The sequence below is a fragment of the Argopecten irradians genome, chromosome 10, assembly GCF_041381155.1.
Source record: "Argopecten irradians isolate NY chromosome 10, Ai_NY, whole genome shotgun sequence".
NCBI lineage: Eukaryota > Metazoa > Mollusca > Bivalvia > Pectinida > Pectinidae > Argopecten > Argopecten irradians.
In genome coordinates, this window is record NC_091143.1 from 12,906,862 (window position 1) to 12,933,090 (window position 26,229).

General features: G+C 33.7%; 2 protein-coding genes across 2 annotated transcripts in view; both read right to left on the reverse strand.

The window, feature by feature from the left end:
• Positions 1 to 26,229, reverse strand: part of LOC138333147 (mucin-19-like) — a 134,070-nt gene that overhangs the window by 76,975 nt on the left and 30,866 nt on the right. The window contains exons 3-5 of the mRNA XM_069281319.1: positions 15,578 to 15,854; positions 15,128 to 15,236; positions 14,433 to 14,627 (exon numbers count right to left, since the gene is read on the reverse strand). Coding sequence (XP_069137420.1) covers positions 14,433 to 14,627; positions 15,128 to 15,236; positions 15,578 to 15,854 — 581 coding nt within the window. The remainder of the gene's footprint in view (positions 1 to 14,432; positions 14,628 to 15,127; positions 15,237 to 15,577; positions 15,855 to 26,229) is intronic.
• On the reverse strand, positions 3,155 to 5,810 carry LOC138333985 (major surface-labeled trophozoite antigen 417-like). The gene is made up of 7 exons (XM_069282712.1): positions 5,705 to 5,810; positions 5,372 to 5,512; positions 5,006 to 5,146; positions 4,479 to 4,625; positions 4,063 to 4,203; positions 3,705 to 3,845; positions 3,155 to 3,499 (listed from the first exon to the last, which is right to left on the reverse strand). Exons 1-7 carry the CDS (start codon positions 5,808 to 5,810, stop codon positions 3,351 to 3,353), a joined length of 966 nt encoding a protein of 321 aa, XP_069138813.1. The 3' UTR covers positions 3,155 to 3,350.

A 26,229-nucleotide genomic window follows, 5' to 3' on the forward strand; every position in this document is an offset into this window, starting at 1 on the left:
ACATTCTATTAACAGCCATGTGCCAGGTTTTGGAGGTGAAGGAAACCGGAGCACCGAGAGAAAAATCCTTGACCAGCAGTCAGTACCTAGCAACTGCCCCATAGGTAGAGAAGGCAGGTTGTAATAATATAGCAGGCTTATATTATTACATTAGTGAATTCTGTGACAATAAGCAGTCAAAATTTAAAGAAATCAGCCACTAGGGACCACACAAAAGAAACAAGATATTGCAAAAGTTTGCTACGGACCTGCTGTACATGCAGAACATGCGATTTGTCCAGCTGGACTGTAGGTTCCTGCTCCACAGTCTACAATGGTGGTAGGATCTGAACAATCTTTTCCTGCTGCACATTCTGTACAACTTCCCTGGCCAGCAGTACTGTAGTAACCTACACAGAAAACATCCAATCAGTATAAATAAATATCATTTCTAAAGTACATTCAATCAGCTTTTAAAATATCAATCTTGGTCAAACAATTTCCCAAAGAATTGATCATCCTTTAATTCAAACAGTGTATGTGGTTGAAGCCTTCAAATGTTGGAACAGTTAATTTATGAAATTTATGAAGTGTACCGAGATAAGCAAAGGGACATAACTCTGCTACCCCAACCCCAAATTAACAAAGATTTAAGATTCTACAGACCTGCATCACATGCAGAACATGCGATTTGTCCAGCTGGACTGTAGGTTCCTGCTGCACAGTCTACAATGGTGGTAGGATCTGAACAATCTTTTCCTACTCCACATTCTGTACAAGTTCCCTGGCCAGCAGTACTGTAGTAACCTACACAGAAAACATCCAATCAGTATAGATAAGTAACCTGTATCAATGAGATCAGATTTCTGAATTATATTTTCAGCTTACAATCATAACATGTGTCATCATGTTTTGTAATCAAGAATATTTTCTATACATCTCTACTTCCTTTTATTTATTATAATTTGAAAACAAAAATGTTCAATAGCTAAGGAAAATTGGAGTTCTCTGAGAAAAACCCTCAACCTACATTGTGAATAGTTAAATACCCACCGGCACCACAAGGGGTACAGCCAGCCTGGCCGGCCCCACTGTAGTGGTTCTGTAGACACTGTGAGGGACTGGTCTGTGTTGGATCTGAACAGTCGTATCCCGCCGTACAGGAAGTACAGGACGACGCTCCAACTCCGCTATAGGACCCTGTCAAATAATTCAAGATGGATTTAGGACTAGTATAAATGTATCATCAGAAATATAAGAGCTGATTTCAATACCTAAAAAAATTTGAATTACAAGTGTAATTATTTATCATTCAAATTCACAACGAAACAATAGCTGTCATTCAAAATCAAGTGAAATAATCACATTCCGCATTATTTGTTTTTTTAAGTGATACATAACTTTGGTTTACTCAATAAGAAACTCATTGTAAACTTCTTACAGTGTAAACTACAATGGACAATTTGTAGATATAATAAGAACTCTATAAGGGGCAATAACGCGATTTAGTTGGACATATAAAAGATTTTCAGATGTAAATTCAATAAAGGGCGATAACTCTTGTTTATATGACCATATTATAAAATACTTCCAGAAGCAGGAATTTACAGTGTAGATCTAATTAAAGAGCCCACTAACCTGTAGAACAATTAGAGCAATCAATTTGTCCAGCTGGACTGTAGGTTCCTGCTCCACAGTCTACAATAGTGGTAGGATCTGAACAATCTTTTCCTACTCCACATTGTGTACAACTTCCCTGGCCGGCAGTACTGTAGTCACCTGTAAAGGTATTATCCAATCAGTTAAATAAACAATCGTAAATAATATCAAACTGTATTCAAATAAAGCAAAATGAAATTACTTACACTCTGGTTGATGCAAAGTATTACTAACAATTTTATGAAATTTAAGGGGTGTAATTAAATAAATCAAGGGACTTAACTCTGCTTTTTTTGGATATATAGATAATTTCAAAGGTCTACCCACCTGATGCACAGTTAGAACATGTGATTTGTCCAGCTGGACTGTAGGTTCCAGCTGCACAGTCTACAATGTTAATAGGATCTGAACAATCTTTTCCTGCTGCACATTGTGTACAACTTCCCTGGCCGGCAGTACTGTAGTCACCTGTAAAGGTATTATCCAATCAGTTAATAAACAATCGTAAATAATATCTAACTGTATTCAAATAAAGAAAATGAAGTAATTTACACTCTGGTTGATGCAAAGTATTACTAACAATTTTATGATATTTAAGGGGTGTAATTAAATAAATCAAGGGACTTAACTCTGCTTTTTGGATATATAGATAATTTCAAAGGTCTACTCACCTGATGCACAGTTAGAACATGTGATTTGTCCAGCTGGACTGTAGGTTCCTGCTCCACAGTCTACAATGGTGGTAGGATCTGAACAATCTTTTCCTACTCCACATTCTGTACAACTTCCCTCACCGGCATTACTGTAGTAACCTAGACCAAAAGAACCAATGACATAGTACGAGTTTCATTTATTTAATCATTGACCTGCATTTAGTTGGCAATTACTGGAAAATGACGGCCAATTGGACAGTAGCAAATTTAAAGCAGTGCACTAACACATCATGATGAATTTGCCGCCATACAGTTGGCATTCATACTTTCATAATTGCCGACTGAATGCAGATCAATGCGTACATGTGCATTTCATAACAATTTAATGACGAAATCTCTTCAGAATTTGCATCTATAATGAATAAAATATTTATCATCGTCAAAAAGGAAACAGCCATTTGAACAGCCATATTTCATGACTACTTGCAGGACAATTGTGACATCACAATGATAATGAGGTCATAGACTGATAAATGCCAAATGTGTTTGGTAAGTTACATAGTGAGTCTGCAATGAAAATATATCACTTTAATTTACTTACTTCCGAAAGGTGGTACACTATCTAAAATAAATTTCACTTTATATAACTGGTTTTGAACCTCAGATTCTTCTTGGGTAAAACATATTATTTTAAAGGTTGCTACTAACCTGATGCACAGTTAGAACATGTGATTTGTCCAGCTGGACTGTAGGTTCCTGCTCCACAGTCTACAATGGTGGTAGGATCTGAACAATCTTTTCCAGCTGCACATTGTGTACAACTTCCCTGACCGGCAGTACTGTAGTCACCTGTAAAGGTATTATCCAATCAGTTAAATAAACAAATTTAACTGTATTAAACAAATTAACTTACTTACATTCTGGTTGATTGAAAGTATTACATGTATTAACAATTTTATAAAATTTGAGGGGTGTAATTAAATAAATCAAGGGACTTAACTCTGCTTATTTTTTTTTTATTTTTTCTTCTTCTTCTGATATATAGATAATTTCAAAGGTCTACCCACCTGATGCACAGTTAGAACATGTGATTTGTCCAGCTGGACTGTAGGTTCCTGCTGCACAGTCTACAATGGTGGTAGGATCTGAACAATCTTTTCCTACTGCACATTGTGTACAATTTCCCTGACCAGTGGTACTGTAGTCACCTAGAATAAATCAAAGACAACAGTGTCGGGTTTTTTTTCATTATCTCTTCTTACATTTGAAAGATGATTAACACTTTTAATTAAGAGTAGCTCCATTATCACATATATTTTTTGATTTGTTATCATCTTAACTTTCTTTTTTTATCTTTTCTTTATTCAATTTTGTCCTGGAGATAAAACATTATTTTTTAATATTTCTCCCCACCTGATGCACAGTTAGAACAAGTAATTTGTCCAGCTGGACTGTAGGTTCCTGCTCCACAGTCTACAATGGTGGTAGGATCTGAACAATCTTTTCCTACTCCACATTGTGTACAACTTCCCTGGCCGGCAGTACTGTAGTCACCTGTAAAGGTATTATCCAATCAGTTAAATAAACAATCATTTATAATATCTAACTGTATTCAAACAAAGGAAATGAAATGACTTACACTCTGGTTGATGCAAAGTATTAGTAACAATTTTATGAAATTTGAGGGGTATAATTAAATAAATAAGGGACTTAACTCCTCCCCTTTTTTTCTTTTTTTTTTATATATAGATAATTTCAAAGGTCTACCCACCTGATGCACAGTTAGAACAAGTGATTTGTCCAGCTGGACTGTAGGTTCCTGCTGCACAGTCTACAATGGTGGTAGGATCTGAACAATCTTTTCCTGCTGCACATTGTGTACAACTTCCCTGGCCGGCAGTACTGTAGTAACCTGTTAATTACATCCATAATACCTTTACTTTAAAATCTTAACATTTTTCCATACTTTTTGTCACACAGCTGGTATCATTTATCCATCTTGACTTTTTCATTTGCAAAGAACATTCAATGTTTCCTTATTGATTTTGCTTGTTCATAATTAATATTATGTTGACATGCTGACATGGCAATCTTAATTTGACAACATTACAAACATTTCTGGTGCATGAATGCTGCAGTTCCCAGATAAAAACTATCAAACTACATTGTGAATAGTTAAATACCCACCGGCAGCACAAGGGGTACAGCCAGCCTGGCCGGCCCCACTGTAGTGGTTCTGTAGACACTGTGAGGGACTGGTCTGTGTTGGATCTGAACAGTCGTATCCCGCCGTACAGGAAGTACAGGACGACGCTCCAACACCACTATAGGACCCTGTCAAATCAGTTGTGTTAAAATTATAAACAGTACAAAGGTGGTGAGAATACATGCTACCTCATTCTAATTGAGCTACATGAATAGGGGACATTGCAAAATCCCTATATATATTATTCAACTTTCCTTTATGTCAGGGTTCTATGTACCAAATTTTATCATAATCTGCCATGTAATTTAGGGGGAGATCGCATGACAAAGTTGTATCTACAGACAGATTGCCGGACAACCCAATTCAAGTATACCCCTCCATTAACTTTGTTGGGGTATAAATAGCAGCTTACTGCCTCAAAATCAACAGAATGACTACAAGGGGCAATAATATTATTTAATGAGATATGCTATAAGATATTCAGAGTGTATAGTTTAAGGAGCCTAACCTGATGCACAGTTAGAACATGTGATTTGTCCAGCTGGACTGTAGGTTCCTGCTCCACAGTCTACAATGTTTGTAGGATCTGAACAATCTTTTCCAGCTGCACACTGTGTACAACTTCCCTGGCCGGCAGTACTGTAGTCACCTGTAAAGGTATTATCCAATCAGTTAAATAAAAAATCATAAATAATATCTAACTGTATTCAAATAAAGCAAAATGAAATTACTTACACTCTGGTTGATGCAAAGTATTACTAACAATTTTCATAAAAATTTAAGGGGTGTAATTAAATAAATCAAGGAACTTATCTCTGCTTTTTTTCCCTTTTTTTTCTCTCTGATATATAGATAATTTCAAAGGTCTACTCACCTGATGCACAGTTAGAACATGCGATTTGTCCAGCTGGACTGTAGGTTCCTGCTCCACAGTCTACAATGGTGGTAGGATCTGAACAATCTTTTCCTGCTGCACATTGTGTACAACTTCCCTGGCCGGCAGTACTGTAGTCACCTGTAAAGGTATTATCCAATAAGTTAAATAAACAATTTAACTATATTAAACAAATGAAATTACTTACATTCTGTTTGATTGAAAGTATTACATGTACTAACAATTTTATGAAATTTAAGGGGTGTAATTAAATAAATCAAGGGACTTAACTCTGCTTTTTGGATATATAGATAATTTCAAAGGTCTACTCACCTGATGCACAGTTAGAACATGTGATTTGTCCAGCTGGACTGTAGGTTCCTGCTCCACAGTCTACAATGGTGGGTAGGATCTGAACAATCTTTTTCCTACTCCACATTCTGTACAACTTCCCTCACCGGCATTACTGTAGTAACCTAGACCAAAAGAACCAATGACATAGTTACGAGTTTCATTTATTTTAATCATTGACCTGCATTTAGTTGGCAATTACTGGAAAATGACGGCCAATTGGACAGTAGCAAATTTAAAGCAGTGCACTAACACATCGTGATGAATTTGCCGCCATTACAGTTGGCATTCATTACTTTCATAATTGCAGACTGAATGCAGATCAATGAGTTACATGTGACCTTTTCAATAAACAAACTTTTTTTGGTCGAACTGCTATTACAGCAATTTGAATCTTTAATGTAATCAAAATATTTATACATCGTCTTCAAATTACAGGTATAACAGCACATATGTACAGCCAAGATTTCAATACATGAACTACTTTGCTGGACAAATGGTAGGACATTAAACATTGAAAAGAGAGGTAATAGATCTGAATAAATGCAATAATGTGTTTGGTATAGTTAGACAGTGAGTGATCGTCATTAGAAAAATTTCCCCAATATTTCCTTGAGCTTCCAAATTCGAAGGTAGGGTACAAATCATCTTTATTATATTTCACATACTTATATACACTGGTTTTGAATCCTCAGAATTCTTCTTCTGGGTAAAAACATTTTATTTTTAAAGGATGCTACTAACCTGATGCACAGTTAGAACATGTGATTTGTCCAGCTGGACTGTAGGTTCCTGCTCCACAGTCTACAATGGTGGTAGGATCTGAACAATCTTTTCCAGCTGCACATTGTGTACAACTTCCCTGACCGGCAGTACTGTAGTCACCTGTAAAGGTATTATCCAATCAGTTAAATAAACAAATTTAACTGTATTAAACAAATTAACTTACTTACATTCTGGTTGATTGAAAGTATTACATGTATTAACAATTTTATAAAATTTGAGGGGTGTAATTAAATAAATCAAGGGACTTAACTCTGCTTATTTTTTTATATTTTTTTTTTCTTCTTCTGATATATAGATAATTTCAAAGGTCTACCCACCTGATGCACAGTTAGAACATGTGATTTGTCCAGCTGGACTGTAGGTTCCTGCTGCACAGTCTACAATGGTGGTAGGATCTGAACAATCTTTTCCTACTCCACATTCTGTACAATTTCCCTGACCAGTGGTACTGTAGTCACCTAGAATAAATCAAAGACAACAGTGTCGGGTTTTTTTTCATTATCTCTTCTTACATTTGAAAGATGATTAACACTTTTAATTAAGAGTAGCTCCATTATCACATATATTTTTTGATTTGTTATCATCTTAACTTTCTTTTTTTATCTTTTCTTTATTCAATTTTGTCCTGGAGATAAAACATTATTTTTTAATATTTCTCCCCACCTGATGCACAGTTAGAACAAGTAATTTGTCCAGCTGGACTGTAGGTTCCTGCTCCACAGTCTACAATGGTGGTAGGATCTGAACAATCTTTTCCTACTCCACATTCTGTACAACTTCCCTGGCCGGCAGTACTGTAGTCACCTGTAAAGGTATTATCCAATCAGTTCAATAAACAATCATTTATAATATCTAACTGTATTCAAACAAAGGAAATGAAATGACTTACACTCTGGTTGATGCAAAGTATTAGTAACAATTTTATGAAATTTGAGGGGTATAATTAAATAAATAAGGGACTTAACTCCTCCCCTTTTTTTTCTTTTTTTTGATATATAGATAATTTCAAAGGTCTACCCACCTGATGCACAGTTAGAACATGTGATTTGTCCAGCTGGACTGTAGGTTCCTGCTGCACAGTCTACAATGGTGGTAGGATCTGAACAATCTTTTCCTGCTGCACATTGTGTACAACTTCCCTGGCCGGCAGTACTGTAGTAACCTGTTAATTACATCCATAATACCTTTACTTTAAAAATCTTAACATTTTTCCATACTTTTTGTCACACAGCTGGTATCATTTATCCATCTTGACTTTTTCATTTGCAAAGAACATTCAATGTTTCCTTATTGATTTTGCTTGTTCATGATTAATACTATGTTGACATGCTGACATGGCAATCTTAATTTGAATACATTACAAACATTTCTGGTGCATGAATGCTGCAGTTCCCAGATAAAAACTATCAAACTACATTGTGAATAGTTAAATACCCACCGGCAGCACAAGGGGTACAGCCAGCCTGGCCGGCCCCACTGTAGTGGTTCTGTAGACACTGTGAGGGACTGGTCTGTGTTGGATCTGAACAGTCGTATCCCGCCGTACAGGAAGTACAGGACGACGCTCCAACACCGCTATAGGACCCTGTCAAATCAGTTGTGTTAAAATTATAAACAGTACAAAGGTGGTGAGAATACATGCTACCTCATTCTAATTGAGCTACATGAATAGGGGACATTGCAAAATCCCTATATATATTATTCAACTTTCCTTTATGTCAGGGTTCTATGTACCAAATTTTATCATAATCTGCCATGTAATTTAGGGGGAGATCGCATGACAAAGTTGTATCTACAGACAGATTGCCGGACAACCCAATTCAAGTATACCCCTCCATTAACTTTGTTGGGGTATAAATAGCAGCTTACTGCCTCAAAATCAACAGAATGACTACAAGGGGCAATAATATTATTTAAAGAGATATACTATAAGATATTCAGAGTGTATAGTTTAAGGAGCCTAACCTGATGCACAGTTAGAACATGTGATTTGTCCAGCTGGACTGTAGGTTCCTGCTCCACAGTCTACAATGGTGGTAGGATCTGAACAATCTTTTCCAGCTGCACATTCTGTACAACTTCCCTGGCCGGCAGTACTGTAGTCACCTGTAAAGGTATTATCCAATCAGTTAAATAAAAAATCATAAATAATATCTAACTGTATTCAAATAAAGCAAAATGAAATTACTTACACTCTGGTTGATGCAAAGTATTACTAACAATTTTCATAAAAATTTAAGGGGTGTAATTAAATAAATCAAGGAACTTATCTCTGCTTTTTTTCCCTTTTTTTTCTCTCTGATATATAGATAATTTCAAAGGTCTACTCACCTGATGCACAGTTAGAACATGCGATTTGTCCAGCTGGACTGTAGGTTCCTGCTCCACAGTCTACAATGGTGGTAGGATCTGAACAATCTTTTCCTGCTGCACATTGTGTACAACTTCCCTGGCCGGCAGTACTGTAGTCACCTGTAAAGGTATTATCCAATAAGTTAAATAAACAATTTAACTATATTAAACAAATGAAATTACTTACATTCTGTTTGATTGAAAGTATTACATGTACTAACAATTTTATGAAATTTAAGGGGTGTAATTAAATAAATCAAGGGACTTAACTCTGCTTATATTTTTTTTTATATATAGATAATTTCAAAGATCTACCCACCTGATGCACAGTTAGAACAAGTAATTTGTCCAGCTGGACTGTAGGTTCCTGCTCCACAGTCTACAATGGTGGTAGGATCTGAACAATCTTTTCCTACTCCACATTCTGTACAACTTCCCCGGCCGGCAGTACTGTAGTAACCTACACAGTAAACATCCAATAATTTATCAAAATTAATTTTAATTATACTCAACAAGCTTTAAAAGTATCAAATTTGGTCAAATGTTTTCCCAATGAACTGTTAATTCTGAAATCATTAAACATGTAGTTGAAATGTTCTAATTCAAATACTGGAAAAAAGGAAATGAAATTTCTTACACTCTGATTGGTGCACAGTATTACTAACAATTTTATGAAACTTAGGGGTGTAATTAAATAAATCAAGGGACTTAGCACTACTTAATTTTTTTCTCTCGATATATAGATAATTTCAAAGGTCTACCCACCTGATGCACAGTTAGAACATGTGATTTGTCCAGCTGGACTGTAGGTTCCTGCTCCACAGTCTACAATGGTGGTAGGATCTGAACAATCTTTTCCTACTCCACATTCTGTACAACTTCCCTCACCGGCATTACTGTAGTAACCTAGACCAAAAGAACCAATGACATAGTACGAGTTTCATTTATTTAATCATTGACCTGCATTTAGTTGGCAATTACGGGAGAATGACTGCCAATTGGACCGTAGCAAATTTTATACAGTGCACTTTTGCTTCATGATGAATTTGCCGCCATACAGTTGGCATTCACACTTTCATAATTGCCAACTGAATGCAGATCAATGCTTACATGTGCATTTCATAACAATTTAATGATGAAATCTCTGCAGAATTTGCATTTATAATGAATAAAGTATTTATCATCGTCAAAAACGAAACAGCCATTTGAACAGTCATATTTCATGACTACTTGCAGGACAATTGTGACATCACAATGATAATGAGGTCATAGACTGATAAATGCCAAATGTGTTTGGTAAGTTACATAGTGAGTCTGCAATGAAAATATATCATTTTAATTTTCTTACTTCCAAAAGGTGGTATACAAAATAAATTTCACTTTATATAACTGCTTTTGAACCCCAGATTATTCTTGGGTAAAACATATTATTTTAAAGTTTGCTACTAACCTGATGCACAGTTAGAACATGTGATTTGTCCAGCTGGACTGTAGGTTCCTGCTGCACAGTCTACAATGGTGGTAGGATCTGAACAATCTTTTCCTACTCCACATTGTGTACAACTTCCCTGGCCAGCAATACTGTAGTAACCTGTATTAGATGTATAAATCAGAAGAAATCTGTTTCAATAGTTTAAAACCACCGCTGTTTGAAATTCTATTACATCTTTAAAATTTAGGTGTCTCTTCTCACTTAGCCAACATGCTGAAATTTGAGGTATATAGGTAAAGTATTTTGTTGGCCAAGTGAGACTAAGTGTGAAAGATAGAACAATTGGAGATAATTATAGGAAAGGCTATAGGCTGTTTCATAAAACTTTCAGAATGTTGGCTTAGTGAGAATGAATAAAAATTTATTACAACTTCCTTTGGAAATATAAAGTAGATATTTCTAATCCATACCAAACAATTCATGACAAAAAGAAGATGACCCTAATAAACCAATTGCAAGTATTTGACAGAAGAAAAGCTTTGTTTGAATAATTTTTCATCACAAAGATCCCAAGAGAAAAACCATACCATCAACCTCCATTATGAACAGTTATACTTTGTAACCAAGCGTACCTGCTATCCATCTCTACTTCCTTTATTCATGATAATATGAAAACAGAAAAAAACTTTATCTAAGGAAAATTGGAGTTCCGAGAGAAAAACCTTCAACCCACATTGTGAATAGTTAAATACCCACCGGCAGCACAAGGGGTACAGCCAGCCTGGCCGGCCCCACTGTAGTGGTTCTGTAGACACTGTGAGGGACTGGTCTGTGTTGGATCTGAACAGTCGTATCCCGCCGTACAGGAAGTACAGGACGACTCTCCAACACCGCTGTAGGACCCTGTCGAACCGGTAATATTGGATTTATAAACTGCACAATTTTATCATAGTCACATAATTGTTCATAGATTTGAAGGCAATGCCACTAGAAATTATGAACAAAAATGGACTATGAAGAAGTAACGCGGTATTATTGATTATTGAATACTACCAGTTGAATAATTTGAAAATGGAGTTACTTCCCTTTATTGATTACCTCCCTAATTTGACTTGATGTGCTTCACTTTGAGCTCTTCAAATTTAAAATTTGAATAACTTATGTAACCATTGAATATTGCATTCTATACACTTCTAAAAAATTTATCTGAATATGTAATTATCTCCCTTTACACTTATTCTGAAATTTTCTTTAATGTTGTCATTACTTCTTGATAGTTTCAATTATATTTTTAAAATTCCATTACTCCCAAACTCAATTTGTTCATTCACTTATAAAACATTGATTTAAACAAGTGTAAATTGTTTTACTTTAATTGGCTTACCATTGATGGTATACTATACAATTAACATTATATAAAAATATCCAGACATTTTCAACATGGCCACATCACCAATCTGTTCATGTTAGTTCATTTTCACTTCTACTTGTGATTGATGATTTTGAAATAATTGTGATAAAGCAAATTTTTCATCAACAAATTTTAAAGATATCTACATATATATGTACAAAAAATTGTAATAAATGGAAATTGTTAGAAAATAAAATATAAACTCAAATTGTTATAAAGAAAAGGATATTAAGGTCAGCTGTTTTGGATGTTACATGTTACAAAATGGGGAAATGAACAAAGGTCAAAAGGTCAAAATAAACTATGGTTATGGATCCATTGTCTTTAGTATTAAAGGGTCACTTTTACAAATTAAAAGAATAATGTTTTTCTTTAACAAGTCTTTTGTAAATGCTTTCATTTAAAAATATTCTATGGAAAAAATATGAATGTTGCAAATGAAAGAACACAAATAAAGACATTTTTTCCCATTATTATTCATTTTCCTTGTTGTTTTCTTGTTTTTTGTAAAATTTCATGTGATAGTGATATCTCTGAAATAATAATTTTCAATAAGAGATACTCATCGGAAGTAGTTCATATTAGTTAACATTAATGAAGAATCAAAGTTCATCGAGCATCAAGATTTTATTAGACTTTCATAGTAAGAATTGAGGAAAATGAAGAAAAGCTCTTAAAAAAATTGAAAGTTTCCTTTTATAATATCAACAGAAATAGAAAAAAGCTTTTGACAGTTTTAAAGGTCTCATGTCAGATTAGATTATCTATAAATACAAAGATATATAAATAATTTGAAGCTCAAGGGTGGAACATATTACATTGGTGACAGCGTTAGGCTGTAATTTTGATTTTGGTAAATGATATATACATGCTAGCTTCATTAGGTGGATATGCTGTAAAAAGACTAGCTTAAAATCATACACATAGCTGTGAATCAATAAAAATAATGCCTCGATTAGCTGCCAACTAATGGTGTCTAAGGCATGGAAAACAAATTCAAATTTTACAGGTTAGGATAACAGCTGCTGAAAGCTATAAATCGTTCTTAGCATCATTTAAATAGCACATAATTACGAGGCAGGGTATCCCAAAGCATTCAAACTCCTGACCTGAATACAAGCCACAAATCACTAGCAATGTCATGTTCAACTAACTACTGCCAAATCATAGGGATCAAACAAGGGGGCATAACTCTGTAGATACATAACCACCAAGCCTTTTTTATATTCAATCTAGGTTTAACAAGGGACATAACTCAGATAATCAGATAGATAATTCACTTTGAAATCTTTTCCGCACTTCTAGTTCTAGCCTCATCAACATTGCTCTTATCTACCTAAAATGATCAAATCAAGAGCGATAACTCTGTTTTTACTTTTTCTTTTTGTCCAGGCAAACTAAAGGGGCATCACTCTATATATTCTTGTACCACCATAATCAAATTAACAATTTGAAAATGCATTCCTCTGACTAAAGTTGTTAACTTAAGTCATTTAAGACGTAGTAGAATTTCTTGGTGGCGGTCGTAAATTAAACATTAGAACCATCAATTACCTAGAAAATGTTAACAATAGAAAACCAAGGACTGTAACTCCGTTACATTTGAGAAAATACATTTGCATTGTTTGCAGTATGACTGGCTATATATAAGATGTATACAGTAAGTATATACATAATCATAGGCAATTTAGCTGGATTGATTTAAGTGGGTATCCAGAAGCATATAACATATATAGCTAGGTACAACACATGACAAATTGTATGTCAAGGCATTCTAACTTCGAACAAATAGCATAGGAATTTCAGGTGAGAACTACTACTAGCTTACAAACTGTACAAACCTGTTATTGCTATTCACGAAATAGTCAGTGATAAATCTTACACCATATAAATATAAAATTCTATCTGCCATTTAAAATAGAAAACCACTACAGAGAGATACAAAAGAAGTTAAGAAAATATTCCTTTAGAAGCTATAGAGAAAGTTCCATTTATATATAAGAAAATTTAGTCATCTATTCAGAAAATGGAAATATTTTTCAAAATTGAAAATTTAAAGAACTATGTTGTGAATATTAGAGTGGCAATAGAAACACCAGTTAAAACAAACAGTGAAGTTGGATGACAATCAAACAGAGTGGAATTATCAAATGTTTATTGGAAACAAAAAAAGAATGTTATCAAGTATGTAAATTCACATAAAAAAAGAAACACAAAAGATTTTGAAATGAAGACTTCCTTCAGATGGAAATCTGGAAAATCTTGTCAGGGACCAGATCAGATAGCAAATAGCAAGCTACAGATTTAAAAACTTTACCTTTATTTTACAAGCAAAAAAAATATATCAAACATCAAAAAATAACACTGAAAAATATAAGAGAAAAGAATTAGATTCATGCAATATTTCATTCACACATATAATCATTACATGCAATTTTCGGCAAACAGGCACTGACCTCTGAATTTTAATGGGAAAGATTTTATTAGTCTATCTAGTTTATCTTTATTCTGTAAAAAAGTTCCCCTTCTGTAAAACAAAACAAAACATTAGTTAATAATAGACTTAAATCTAATAGACTTACCAATCCATTACCAAAATCTGTACCGCCAAATGACATCCTGAACTGAAACCAAACTATCACGAGACAAGTGCATTGATTGGCCAGATGAATGATAGAAGGGCAATGATTGGTTAATATAAGAATGAAGGGATGGTTACTAGGGGTTACCTGAAGCACATGGAGTACAGCTGATGGAGTTGGCTGGTGCGTACTGTCCAGCGGAACAGGTTGCAGCCGTTGTGGGGTCAGAACATTCCGATCCGGCCGGGCAGTTATCGCAGGATGTTTGACCACTGGCGGTCTGATAGGTACCACTAGCACAGTCAATGGGAGCTGTCATCTGAGAGTTCGGACATTTTTTCCCTGATTATCAAATAATACAATGTAAATTCATTCTCAATAGTGTTCCAGTATTAAGATTATGATATATCTAAAACATGATGCATAAAGGAAAAATGATATAAAGGGTCATGAGAGCTTCTCATGGTATTTATAATGAAGACATTAATATATTTTGAAATGTTTGACAGAAGGGGATAGAGACTTGTCTTATAATAGTAAGGGAAATAACTCTATCGTGAAACATGTTTAATCAGGAAGGGAGATAAATTTACTATGACATATATGTTTAACAGAAGGGAAGATAACTATTGTGCAACATGCTTAACAGAAGGGATAAATATACTGTCGGACATATTTAACACGAAGGGAGATAACTCTAATGTGGGGCATGTTGAACAGAATAGGAGATATCACTATTGTGAAACAAGTTGGCCAGAAGGGGAGATAACCCACATGTACACTGACAGAAGAAGAGGCCAATCAGTGGTGGGACATATTTGACATGAAGGGAGGTAACTTACCTGCTGGACATGATTGACAGGAGGTATCGGAGGCACTACTGTATGTACCAGATGAACAAGGTGTACAAGCTGTCTGTCCTGAATTTGGTTCCTCGCCAGCAGGACAATCCTGTAACAGTCAAAGGTCAAAAGTTTACATGTTTAAATAAGCTTTAGTCATGAGAGTATCTACATATAAAAATTTTTGAACACATTTCTCATAAGAATTTTTTCAACGCTTAACACACTTTCGCAAATGATTATTTTTTGTTGGTGAAAAATAAATCACCATAAAATAGATTCAACTACAAATGGATAGTTTTATTTCTAAATCGCGAAATTAGATCTCTGTGAAAATGACGCCGAGCATGAAAACATGAACTAATTGCTGTGAAAATAAGTTGGCTTACAGTAAACGTCAGTACCAGGTGACCACAGATGACATAAGTGGATAAGTTATCATGACATTACCGTGGATGCAGCCGTTGTCGTCGGACATATGTGACCTGTTGGGCAGGTGGTACAGGACATTTCTCCATCCAGGGAAAATTCTCCGGCACTACAGGCTGTCATTGTATTTGGAGCGGAACAGGAGAAGCCAGCCGGACATACTGTACAGGAAGTGGATCCCGCCGGACTGATGGCATTCGCGGCACATGATACGCAGTCTCCGCTACTGGAGCTCCCTGTTCCACTGTTGGCTGTCCCCGCAGAACAGGGCGTTGGTGCATTGGTTCCTCCAGTACAGCTGTAAATATAAAAATAAATCATCAGTAACGAATTTGGACAACCTAACAGTATCATGTGAGTTGTTGGATGCATTGCTTCATATGACCGATTAATTCAGGAAAAAAATCTAAATTATACAAAATATCAACTAAAGGCAGAGTTGTCAAAGAAGTAATGCAATCAAGTTATCAGAAATGGCATTCTCAAATTTTTAGAAGCAACTTTCTTATTTGTGTCGAAAAAACATCTGTATGTCTTACCAAAATTAGGCCAAGAGGCACAAAACTTTTGAATATCATCCAATATCATGCCAAAATCAAGCCAAAAGGTACAAAACGTTAGCCTAGGTACAGAGCACCTGACAATTTATTTTTCTAACTGGTGAATTCCATTTTTAATAATTCATGATCATATTTCACATGTCACAATAAAATCAGATTGAAAGCTTAGGTATCCTATGATACACATCAAAGATAAAATCTCAGAAGTCTTTTTCTTTTGTCTATGGAAGGCATAGACAAAGCTTTTAATATACTGCTACCGTATTTGATCTATTATGCACCTCTCCTTTTCATGTCCTCAATTTCACTTACATTGACTTAAATACAGGCAGAAACTATGAAAACTTGGGGTGTAAGTTTCTCCAATGACTTACTCTATGCAATAATTTTGTGACAGATTATCGCAAATCTGGTCCTATCAAATGGTCCTATCAAACACCCCTTCATTTTTCCTTTTTTTTTTTACTGCCCATTGTGCTTATTGAGTCTAATGTGGTATATAACATATTTTGGTGGATCAGAGCAAAGAGTATGTACCATCTACAGTAATCAAGACATATGAAAGCTACCAACAGATTGTAAAGTTGAAATCTTGATGTTTACAATGTCATATACAACCCGTAATCATTTGAACATTTTTCATGGGTCAACAGCAGTTCTAATCAAAAAGATTTACAAACTCGCCCTCCTCTTCAAGGATGTTACAAGGAACCATAGCATTATCAGCCAGGTTGCGGGTTACAACAACTAAGCTTAGTTTTATGTTTACTGATTAAATACTTTCATAAATTTTCCACCTTTGAATCCAAAGATTAGCAAGGGCAGACAACTGGAGGGGGTAAATCATCTCAAAATCTTTATAAACACTTTCACAGATAACCATAGGTTAAACAAGTACTTTACTGGTTCACCCCTGAAGACACATATAGACTCTCCTAAATCAAGGTCTAGAACAGCATATTATGAAATTTCAGGGGTGATTGAGTTAAAAGTATATGGGATTGTATGTAATTGTTAGAAGAAACGTAGCAAGTCAGACCTTTCCCAAGCATTGTAAAGTGAAATTTTAAAATTCGCTTTCAGAACATATTGTAAGTAAACTTTTAGTAAATGAAGGGGGCATAATTTCATTTCAAAATATTTTATTAAATCATTTGATTTGATAGGGATTGGGCAGCAGGCTATGCCTATATAAGCCCTCTCCTAGTGGCACTTAAGGCATTCAACCTTGTTACCAAGTTTGAAGAAAATTGGTTCATATTTATTAGTTATTGTATGGAAGTGGCAGAAACTGATATTTTTTTATTTAAGTAAAGGGCCATAACTCTGCTTAATAAGGTCTGTTGAAATTCGCGATCGAACTTGGTTGAGTCCTTAAACCATTTAACCTTGTTACTTAGTTTGAAGAAAATTGATTTACATTTGTTACACTTATTGCACGGAAATGGCAGAAAATGATGTTTTGAGCAATTCAAAGGGCCATAACTCCACTAAATAAGGTTCATCAACAGTCGCGATCAAATTTGGTTGAGCCCTTAAGGCATTTAACCTTGTCAACAAGTTTGAAGAAAAAATCGGTTTACATTTGACGGACAAACCCAAATTAATATCCCTCGTTTCGGAGAAACAGGGGGATAAAAAGAATTTCAGTTTCTTTATATATACATTTGATGATTTCAAATTTGTTTATTGTGACAAGAATATAAAAATACAGAACAAAAGCTCACCAATCTCTGTGCCCTCTCTAAGCTTAATGAAAGCATGATCAGTGATACTCAAGTTATTGTATACAGCGAAGAATAAGCAACAAACCCAAGCTTATGGAGTATAGAATTATTATTATGAATTTGTATTTCTATATGACTACCATCATAAGTCGAACAAATTCACTTCTGTAAACATGTTAACATGGCTCTAACAAAGTTATTTCAGATTTTAAATTTTTTTTCGTGGTTTTAATTGCATATTTAACACAACTAAAATGAGATCAATAAAATATACAGTCTGCCTATTCATTACACTAAGCCCTTACTGGATATTTTCCGCACGTCAGAGATTCATGTTCAATAAAAATGTTTATCCGTGAAATCTAGAAAGATAAATGTGGCTTTATGTATTTGAATTTGTCTATCTATGTGTAACCTACGTTTATATACCTTTCTAAGGCTGTTTAATACATATGTGATATATTTTGTACGAGAACGGTAGGATCTATATTTTATAGGTTTACATGAACACGATCGGAGAGTGTGACCACTTTAATGTATGAATTTAGATATGTTAAATTCTTTTCTACTCATAAAACACCAGGAATTACATTTCAATTTGAGGAACCATAAAATCTTATATGATATTGTCTCCAATGTATGATAAAGTACATTACCCTAATATATAAAATTCCACCAACATGTAGGTTGCAGTTATATAATCCTAAATACCCAATAAATATTTTACAGCAGACTTCAGCTATCAACTTGATTTTTACAAATAATTACATATATTTATTTACAAACATCTCCAAGGGTTACATGCTATTGCTAAAGGTAGTTATTTCAGCACAATTTTGAATTCACACAAAATTATTATACAGAAAATCTAATTAGCACACCATATCATAGAGCTGAATATGTCATACAAAAAGCACTACAATAAAATTACCAATAAAATATCTATACTGACAGTAGTTAATATTACTGCTGTCATACTACTGGACTACTTATATAAATCACTTGTTAACAAAAGTTTTTATTAACATTCCCTCGCATCCATTAGTTGCTAGGGAGAAAATGAAAAGCTTAAGCATTTGAATTGTTAGATTGTTCAGTTTTGCAACTCTGAACATATTTCAGGAGAGGTATTATTTATAGGACATGACACAGATTATTCAACAATGACATAATTTCCCCATTTCTTTTTTTTTTCAGAATTCAACTGGACTCATGGATAGATCCTTTAGATGGGTGACAAGGTTTAAAGTCAAATAGTTCTTCCCAAGAAATATTGAACAATAAAAGGAGATTGACACTGACTTCAATTCTAGTTAAGTGAAAGGTCATTATAAAAAACACTGCCTTTCTGAAGAGACACATGGACAGCCTGATTCTAGTTTTCACCACACATTTCCAATTTCCATCACCATTTATTGCCCATTTTCACAATCCTAATCTCCAATTTTCATAACCCTTTACCCAATTTCAACATCCTTCTCCTATTTTCACCATCTCATTCCCCAAACCCATAAAGTAGGGCAAAACCTATTGATGTGATGTAGATCTACAAAAAACACCCCCGAGACAGTTTATATCAAGTCATCTCGATCTGTAAACCGCACTCGACAGACAAACCATATCAATATATCTCTGATCACTATGAATATACACCAGAGGAATCTCCAATAACAATATTCCGCACGAAATCAATCAAAAAACACCTCCCTGAGAGACGTTATTGAGAAAGGCTCTATCGTTAATCTATCTGCGAGCCAAAGACCATGAAATATGGCCTTAAAAACCTATCCGAATACCAAAGCATCATGATTTATTCATCACGAAAACACATTTCGATTTGTAGATATTTGCACATATTGATTTACTGATGAGTACATGGCGAATGCACATGTTAACATGATAATAGGAACACAAAGAAAGCAAATTACCAATACAATGGAGGTCTTAATTAATATTTATCGTTAATTACCTGTGTGGTACGTTTAATGTTACTCGGTTTCCTGATTTTTTAAGGCATTTGTTTCACTAGATATTCCTACATCATCCTCAAAATATAAAGGATTTTCTCAAATCCTTATTTCTGATTAAATATTGACCTTTAAGGATTGCTAAAATAATTCAATACAGAAAACTTTGCTAAGATTTCCATTATGTTATAGTTTATCTTGGTGTATTTGACCATTTTATTGCCATTATATATATTGTAAGTTAAACTGAAACAAATTACCTCCCCTTTATCCAGGAAGTTTTAAAGATGCATGAAAGGGATCGAATTCTCATCCATTCAGCTCTTTGAATATCCATTTTAATAATTACCTCGACACTTAAAACTTAACAATACAAGATACTTGACCTTGAACATCAAAACTACATCACACGAGCGTGACAAATGTACATGTACCTCTTCGTGCAGAAAGAAGAACGGCACTGAACTGCAATGGCAATTACTATAACAACTTCAAAATAGAACATTGGAACCATTCTTATAAGGGTCCAAATTTGGCCCTTTTTGAAGACCTATCGAAACCTTTGATTACTACAACTTCAAAATAAAAACGATAAAAGTGTGAATGAAAAAAGGTTTTATATCCTTGCCTACCATATAGTTCACGTAAAGTTGATATCTATTTACTAAAGTCTGAGAAAAAGACTTGATCAAACATATGGTTGTAATATCTGGTACCACCAGCTCCGGGAGTCAGTCAAGAAGTCGAAGAAAGAATGTATCTTTGTATCAAATATTAAACATCATTTGAAAAGTAATTACACCCCTGCTGTTAATTATATACAACTGGAGTAATTATGTCAACAGATGTTTCAGCAGATCTTCTTAACGGTATTTGAAGACATTTATTAATTCAACTTGAGAAAATTAAACATTAAAATATTGACAATGAACAATGCCATCACTATAGGTATCTTATATAATATTGATCTAGGCCTGGAACACGGTTTCTAATATCGCTATGTATTTATTCAAATAAACAGAATTCAATAGCTTTACAATGCAGATAAAAGGATATCATTTGTATCTTATGTAAATCAAGTGTATTTACTTATAAAACCTTAACAGACATCATTAAAGCGTTAAATTCATGTAAAAAATATCAAGGTGTGGCATTAAAATCTTTGTATGAAATCAAATATTTTATTAACACTATATTCACGCCTTAAGATGAATTCAGATTCTTCCAGATCAAAGGCTGGACAAGTCCATTTTGGAATTTTAGGGGTGAATGAGTTTAAGTATTTGTAATCTAATTTTGAATTGAAAAATTCTGAATAGACTTTGATGGTTAGTTGGTATCAATTCCTTGACATGAATATCAAAATTGATTCAAGGTCTGTTGAATACAATGGTAATACACATTAATCTCTTTAATATGAAATCAATGTTAAAATTCTGACATTTTAATGTTTCATATTTGTCACATCATATTATATGTAGCCAATTTGTCCTAACATTTTATACAGTATATAGCCAATCAAAAACCTTGATCAATTCCAAACCATTAATACCTTTCAATATTGAATCTTTTATCAAAAATATTCCACATTTTTTTCCGTAACATAATGTATATCAACTTTTTGGATCTTCATAGAGTACTCAAGTTGTTAAAAGGTTCAATTTAAGCTATGATTTCTCGAAACAAAAAGAGTTTACATAAGTCAAAATCAATTGCATTCTTTCATTATTATTTTTAAAAAATTTGACTGAAGTTTTTGACAAGAAATCAGGGCCCATGCCCCTTTATCCAATATTATAATCTTTGACATTCTTGATAATTCTTTTGACATATTAATCAAAATAAATATAGCTTAACTTTCAATTACAGTCTACGTGAGATACTAGTGAGATAAGGTACAAATATTTGCTGGTGTTTAGAGCGTATCATCAACGATAGTGTGAAATTAAATTCCCTGTTCAGATGATTGGTGATAATCCAATCCAAGCTATCATCGGGTGATTCGAAAGTTATTATCACTGGACAAACACCAAACTCTCCTGGCATGGAGATTGATATTGGTATGTATACCAAACTTTATCTTAATACGGAGTTAAAAGTCGCCTGATTACAAAAGACAGGTAGGGTATTGGTGAGACCAGAGGTTTTCACATGGCCATTCCATTATATGTGGCCAGTGTATGTGTAAGTGACATCCGTCCCGAACTGGTCACGGTAAATCAATTCAAAAAACACCTCGGCTCCGTTGGGCTGAGTCTTCTGAAATACTTCAATACCACGGTAGACCAATTACTCATTTGTATAGTCGGTTGTTTGTGAGTTAGATTGACGTAGATCAATTCTTAGCCTTTCCAGTTAATGTTTATAGATACTCAATTTGTCATTTGGAATTGACGTGGATTCGAGTTCCCTTATTTCTCCTAGATGAGAATACAAATGTAATATATTTATAGTACTATAATTAAAGTTTTGATTTCACTGAAGGAATAACTAGGCAGTACACTTTAAGTACTTAGCAGCTGTAGTACTTTTAACCAGCAGTACTTATGAACCAATTGACCAAATTTCTATATCATTCTTCTGAAACATTTTCGAAAGTTGTTGTACAAATTCACATTTTTTTCAATAGAGGTATCTGACAAGCATAGTTGCACAATATTTCCCCCTCATAGAGCTTAGAATTACCAGTCATTGCTTACACTTAAGCTTGTAAACTGAATATAAATGTATTGATCTTGATGTGTAAAATCATCCGTCCATACAAAACCACAATGATGCAAATTTAAATTCATCGTTTTACTATAACACCTACCCCTAAGTAAAACATATACCTTATATAAATGTAAATCAGGGTTTGATCAACGACTTGGAAAAGGGTATCAAAAAATTCTGTAGCCTAATTGATATATCATTCATTTACATGTAATTTTATGTTATTTGATTTTTAATCTTACCAATACATCAAACATTGTGTAGAACACACATCATTTTTTGATAAATACAATTTGTATACACATATCTACAATGCTAAATCAAAAATAAATCAAAAACACCTATTTGGTGAAATCTTATCTCTTCTAATCTTCTCATCAATTTCTTGAATTTTATATAATGGTTTTTTAAAAATAGTATTTAAAAGCATGTCACAGAAAGTCACTATAGTGTAACACCATTAATGCGATATGCTTTAAAAATGTAAATTACCTATGTTAAATTTAAACCCAAAACCTATACTTATTTTATCCCATCTTTTTAATCAAACTTCTTCTGGCACCTGCACACCTGTTTGAATTTTTTATTTCCAATCAAAGGTTTCATACTAAAGACACAGCAAACTATTTCTGTACTCAGGTCTTACATTGTCAATCACAAATTTAAACTTAATGTTATGGAACTTACAGAAATCATTTTAGCCTTTTATGTTTTGACATTTCAAAATTTTCAAATGGATCTCAGTGATCCAATGAAACAAAATTATATGAAACCATGCCAATTTGTATGCCCTCTATAGATAATAAAATGTTATAGGAGCCAATGATTTATGACAACAGAAACAGTGATCTTCAACCAGTGTCTTTGACCTTTGTTTGGATCAAGTTTTGGGGATTTTTGTCAAACGATTTTAAAAATACTAGGTGGAATAAATGATTTATGATGACCTTTGACCTTGGTTAAGATTGAAGTTTTTGGGACAGTCAAACGATTACATACTAGGTGGAGCTGATGATTGATGACAACCAAAACAGTGGTCTTTAACCTTTGACCTGGGTTTGGACTGGGCTCTTTCTTGCAGTTGAATTTATATATATATGTATATATATAGTCATGAATCTATCTTTATTATGAATTTATCTTTATTAGTCATAGAAAAGGAATTCCTAAATTGCAAATGGAGGATTAACTTTTTCTATCCAGTTTTCATTTCAATGTCAATTTTATAAAACATTTAACTCTTTCATCCCTAAAATTTCATAATAGACTGGTCTAAGCTTTGATCTAGAAGATCCTAAATGTGCCTTCAGGGGTAAATAAGTTAAACATGAAGTGCACACATGGCAACAAACTGTGAATAAACCAGAAACGAGGAAATTTTTTACAAAAAATGATGTAGTAATTCTTACAAGCTTTTTTGAAACTTGAATCGTAAAAACCTAACATTGATAACTAACAAAAATGTGCACTTCATCTTATATTTATAGTATATAATTTATAGTACTAAAATTGAAGCACACTTGACAAAAACATCTTCCTGTTTAAAACATATTTTAAAATCCAAATTCTCCTTAAAATTATTATTTATGGACACTTCAGTCAAATTGAATTATGTTCAGCCTTTTTTCACAAAAATAAGGCAGATTTACAGCCATTTTGCCTGGGAGGTAAGTACTTAGTACTTACTGACGTAATAGATGTCTAATCGAAGTCAATTTAACCAAATAAATCACAGGAACACTTGTATCAATAACAAAAAAATTAAACTCCGACATTTTCTAAGCTCATAAAACATTTAAAGTACACGGAACTTAAGTATTCTTGAGTAAATTTCCCAAATTTTACATAACGGACCACTGAATGAGGTCGTTTGTGTGAGGGATTTACATAGTAAATGCACAAGAAAGTGCTGATTATACAACAGATCATAAATATGTCACTGTAGTCTACAATTGCAGAGATTACATTCAGTAAAGAATTCCGTTTTCACTTACAGATTCATTTAAGATCAGAAAACAGGTCGATTTATAACTTTTATTTCAATTTTATCAATATGTTCGACAGCACAGACGTAATGAGATGTTTCTATGGCGATGACACAATGACATGATTTCTATGTGAAAACGTCTACACATGCTAAAACATGTGACTATAAATCAAATCTGGTATGTCCATTATACTTAATTCAGAAAGATATCTGGAAATGTGATTCCTAGCTTATTCATCCATGTAGACACATTTGAACTCTTTTAAAACATAAGTTGGAATAGTTCATTATGAAATTTCAGGGATGTGAATAAGTCAAATTTAAAGGCATGAATTGTAATGTTTCCCACTGAGTGGACAAATTGCACAAGACATGCAAGCATAACAAAACACAAACTTTATGACAATGGAAAGGTAGATGAAAGACATATTTATGACATGACAATGGAAAGGTAGACAAAAGACATATTTATGACATGACAATGGAAAGGTAGACAAAAGACAAATTTATGACAAGACAATGGAAAGGGAGACAAAAGACAAACTTATGACATGACAATGGAAAGGTAGACAAAAGACAAATTTATGACATGACAATGGAAAGGTAGATGAAAAAAATATTTATGACCTGACAATGGAAAGGTAGATATTTATGACATGACGATGGAAAGGTAGACAAAAGACAAATTTATGACATGACAATGGAAAGGTAGACAAAAGACAAATTTATGACATGACAATGGAAAGGTAGATGAAAAAAATATTTATGACCTGACAATGGAAAGGTAGATATTTATGACATGACGATGGAAAGGTAGACAAAAGACAAATTTATGACATGACAATGGAAAGGTAGACAAAAGACAAATTTATGACATGACAATGGAAAGGTAGACAAAAGACAAATTTATGACATGACAATGGAAAGGTAGACAAAAGACAAACTTATGTCATGATAATGGGAAGGTAGATAAAAGACAAATTTATGACATGACAATGGAAAGGTAGACAAAAGACATATTTATGACATGACAATGGAAAGGTAGACAAAAGACAAATTTATGACATGACAATGGAAAGGTAGACAAAAGACAAACTTATGTCATGATAATGGGAAGGTAGATAAAAGACATATTTATGACATGACAATGGAAACGCAGACAAAAGACAAACTTTTGACAACGGAAAAGTAGACAAATGACAATTTTTATGACACGACAATGGATAGTTAGACTAAAGACAACTATATGACAACAAAAAGGTAAAATAAGACAAGCTACAAGACCTTTTATCAAAGTACCTAGATCAACTTCTTATCTTAATTAATGCTAGTTAAGCTATAACATTTCACCATTGCATGCTATACATAATATAAATGGATTGAATAAATTGTTCACATTAAATTATTAGATTTTCTCATGCCCCGTAGCCTCATGGTACACAAAAGTTTTTTAATTGACAAAATCTTGTCATTTTCAATTGATATAAAATGTTAAGCCTTGGGGGACATATCATTCAGTAGTGTTAATGACTAGGTCAATAAACAAATCCTTGGTAAATTTGATGTCTCAACAAACATTATGTCATGTACTTCAGAAAACATCCTGAATATTGCTCCAATTAGAAACGCTTTAGCATTGTCGTGTCAGTTATAACACGTCACAAAACCCACTTCTCTTTAAACCTATTTGTATGGCCAAGTATTCAGTAAAACATGTGAT

Bases quoted from the DNA above. Each gene is read 5' to 3' on its own strand.
- LOC138333985 (XM_069282712.1), bottom strand. From the start codon at position 5,810: ATGTGGAGTAGGAAAAAGATTGTTCAGATCCTACCCACCATTGTAGAC. The intron at 5,147-5,371 runs GTGAGTAGACCT...ATACCTTTACAG, and splicing joins ATGTTCTAACTGTGCATCAG to GTGACTACAGTACTGCCGGC. The intron at 3,846-4,062 runs GTGGGTAGACCT...ATACCTTTACAG, and splicing joins TTGTTCTAACTGTGCATCAG to GTGACTACAGTACTGCCGGC.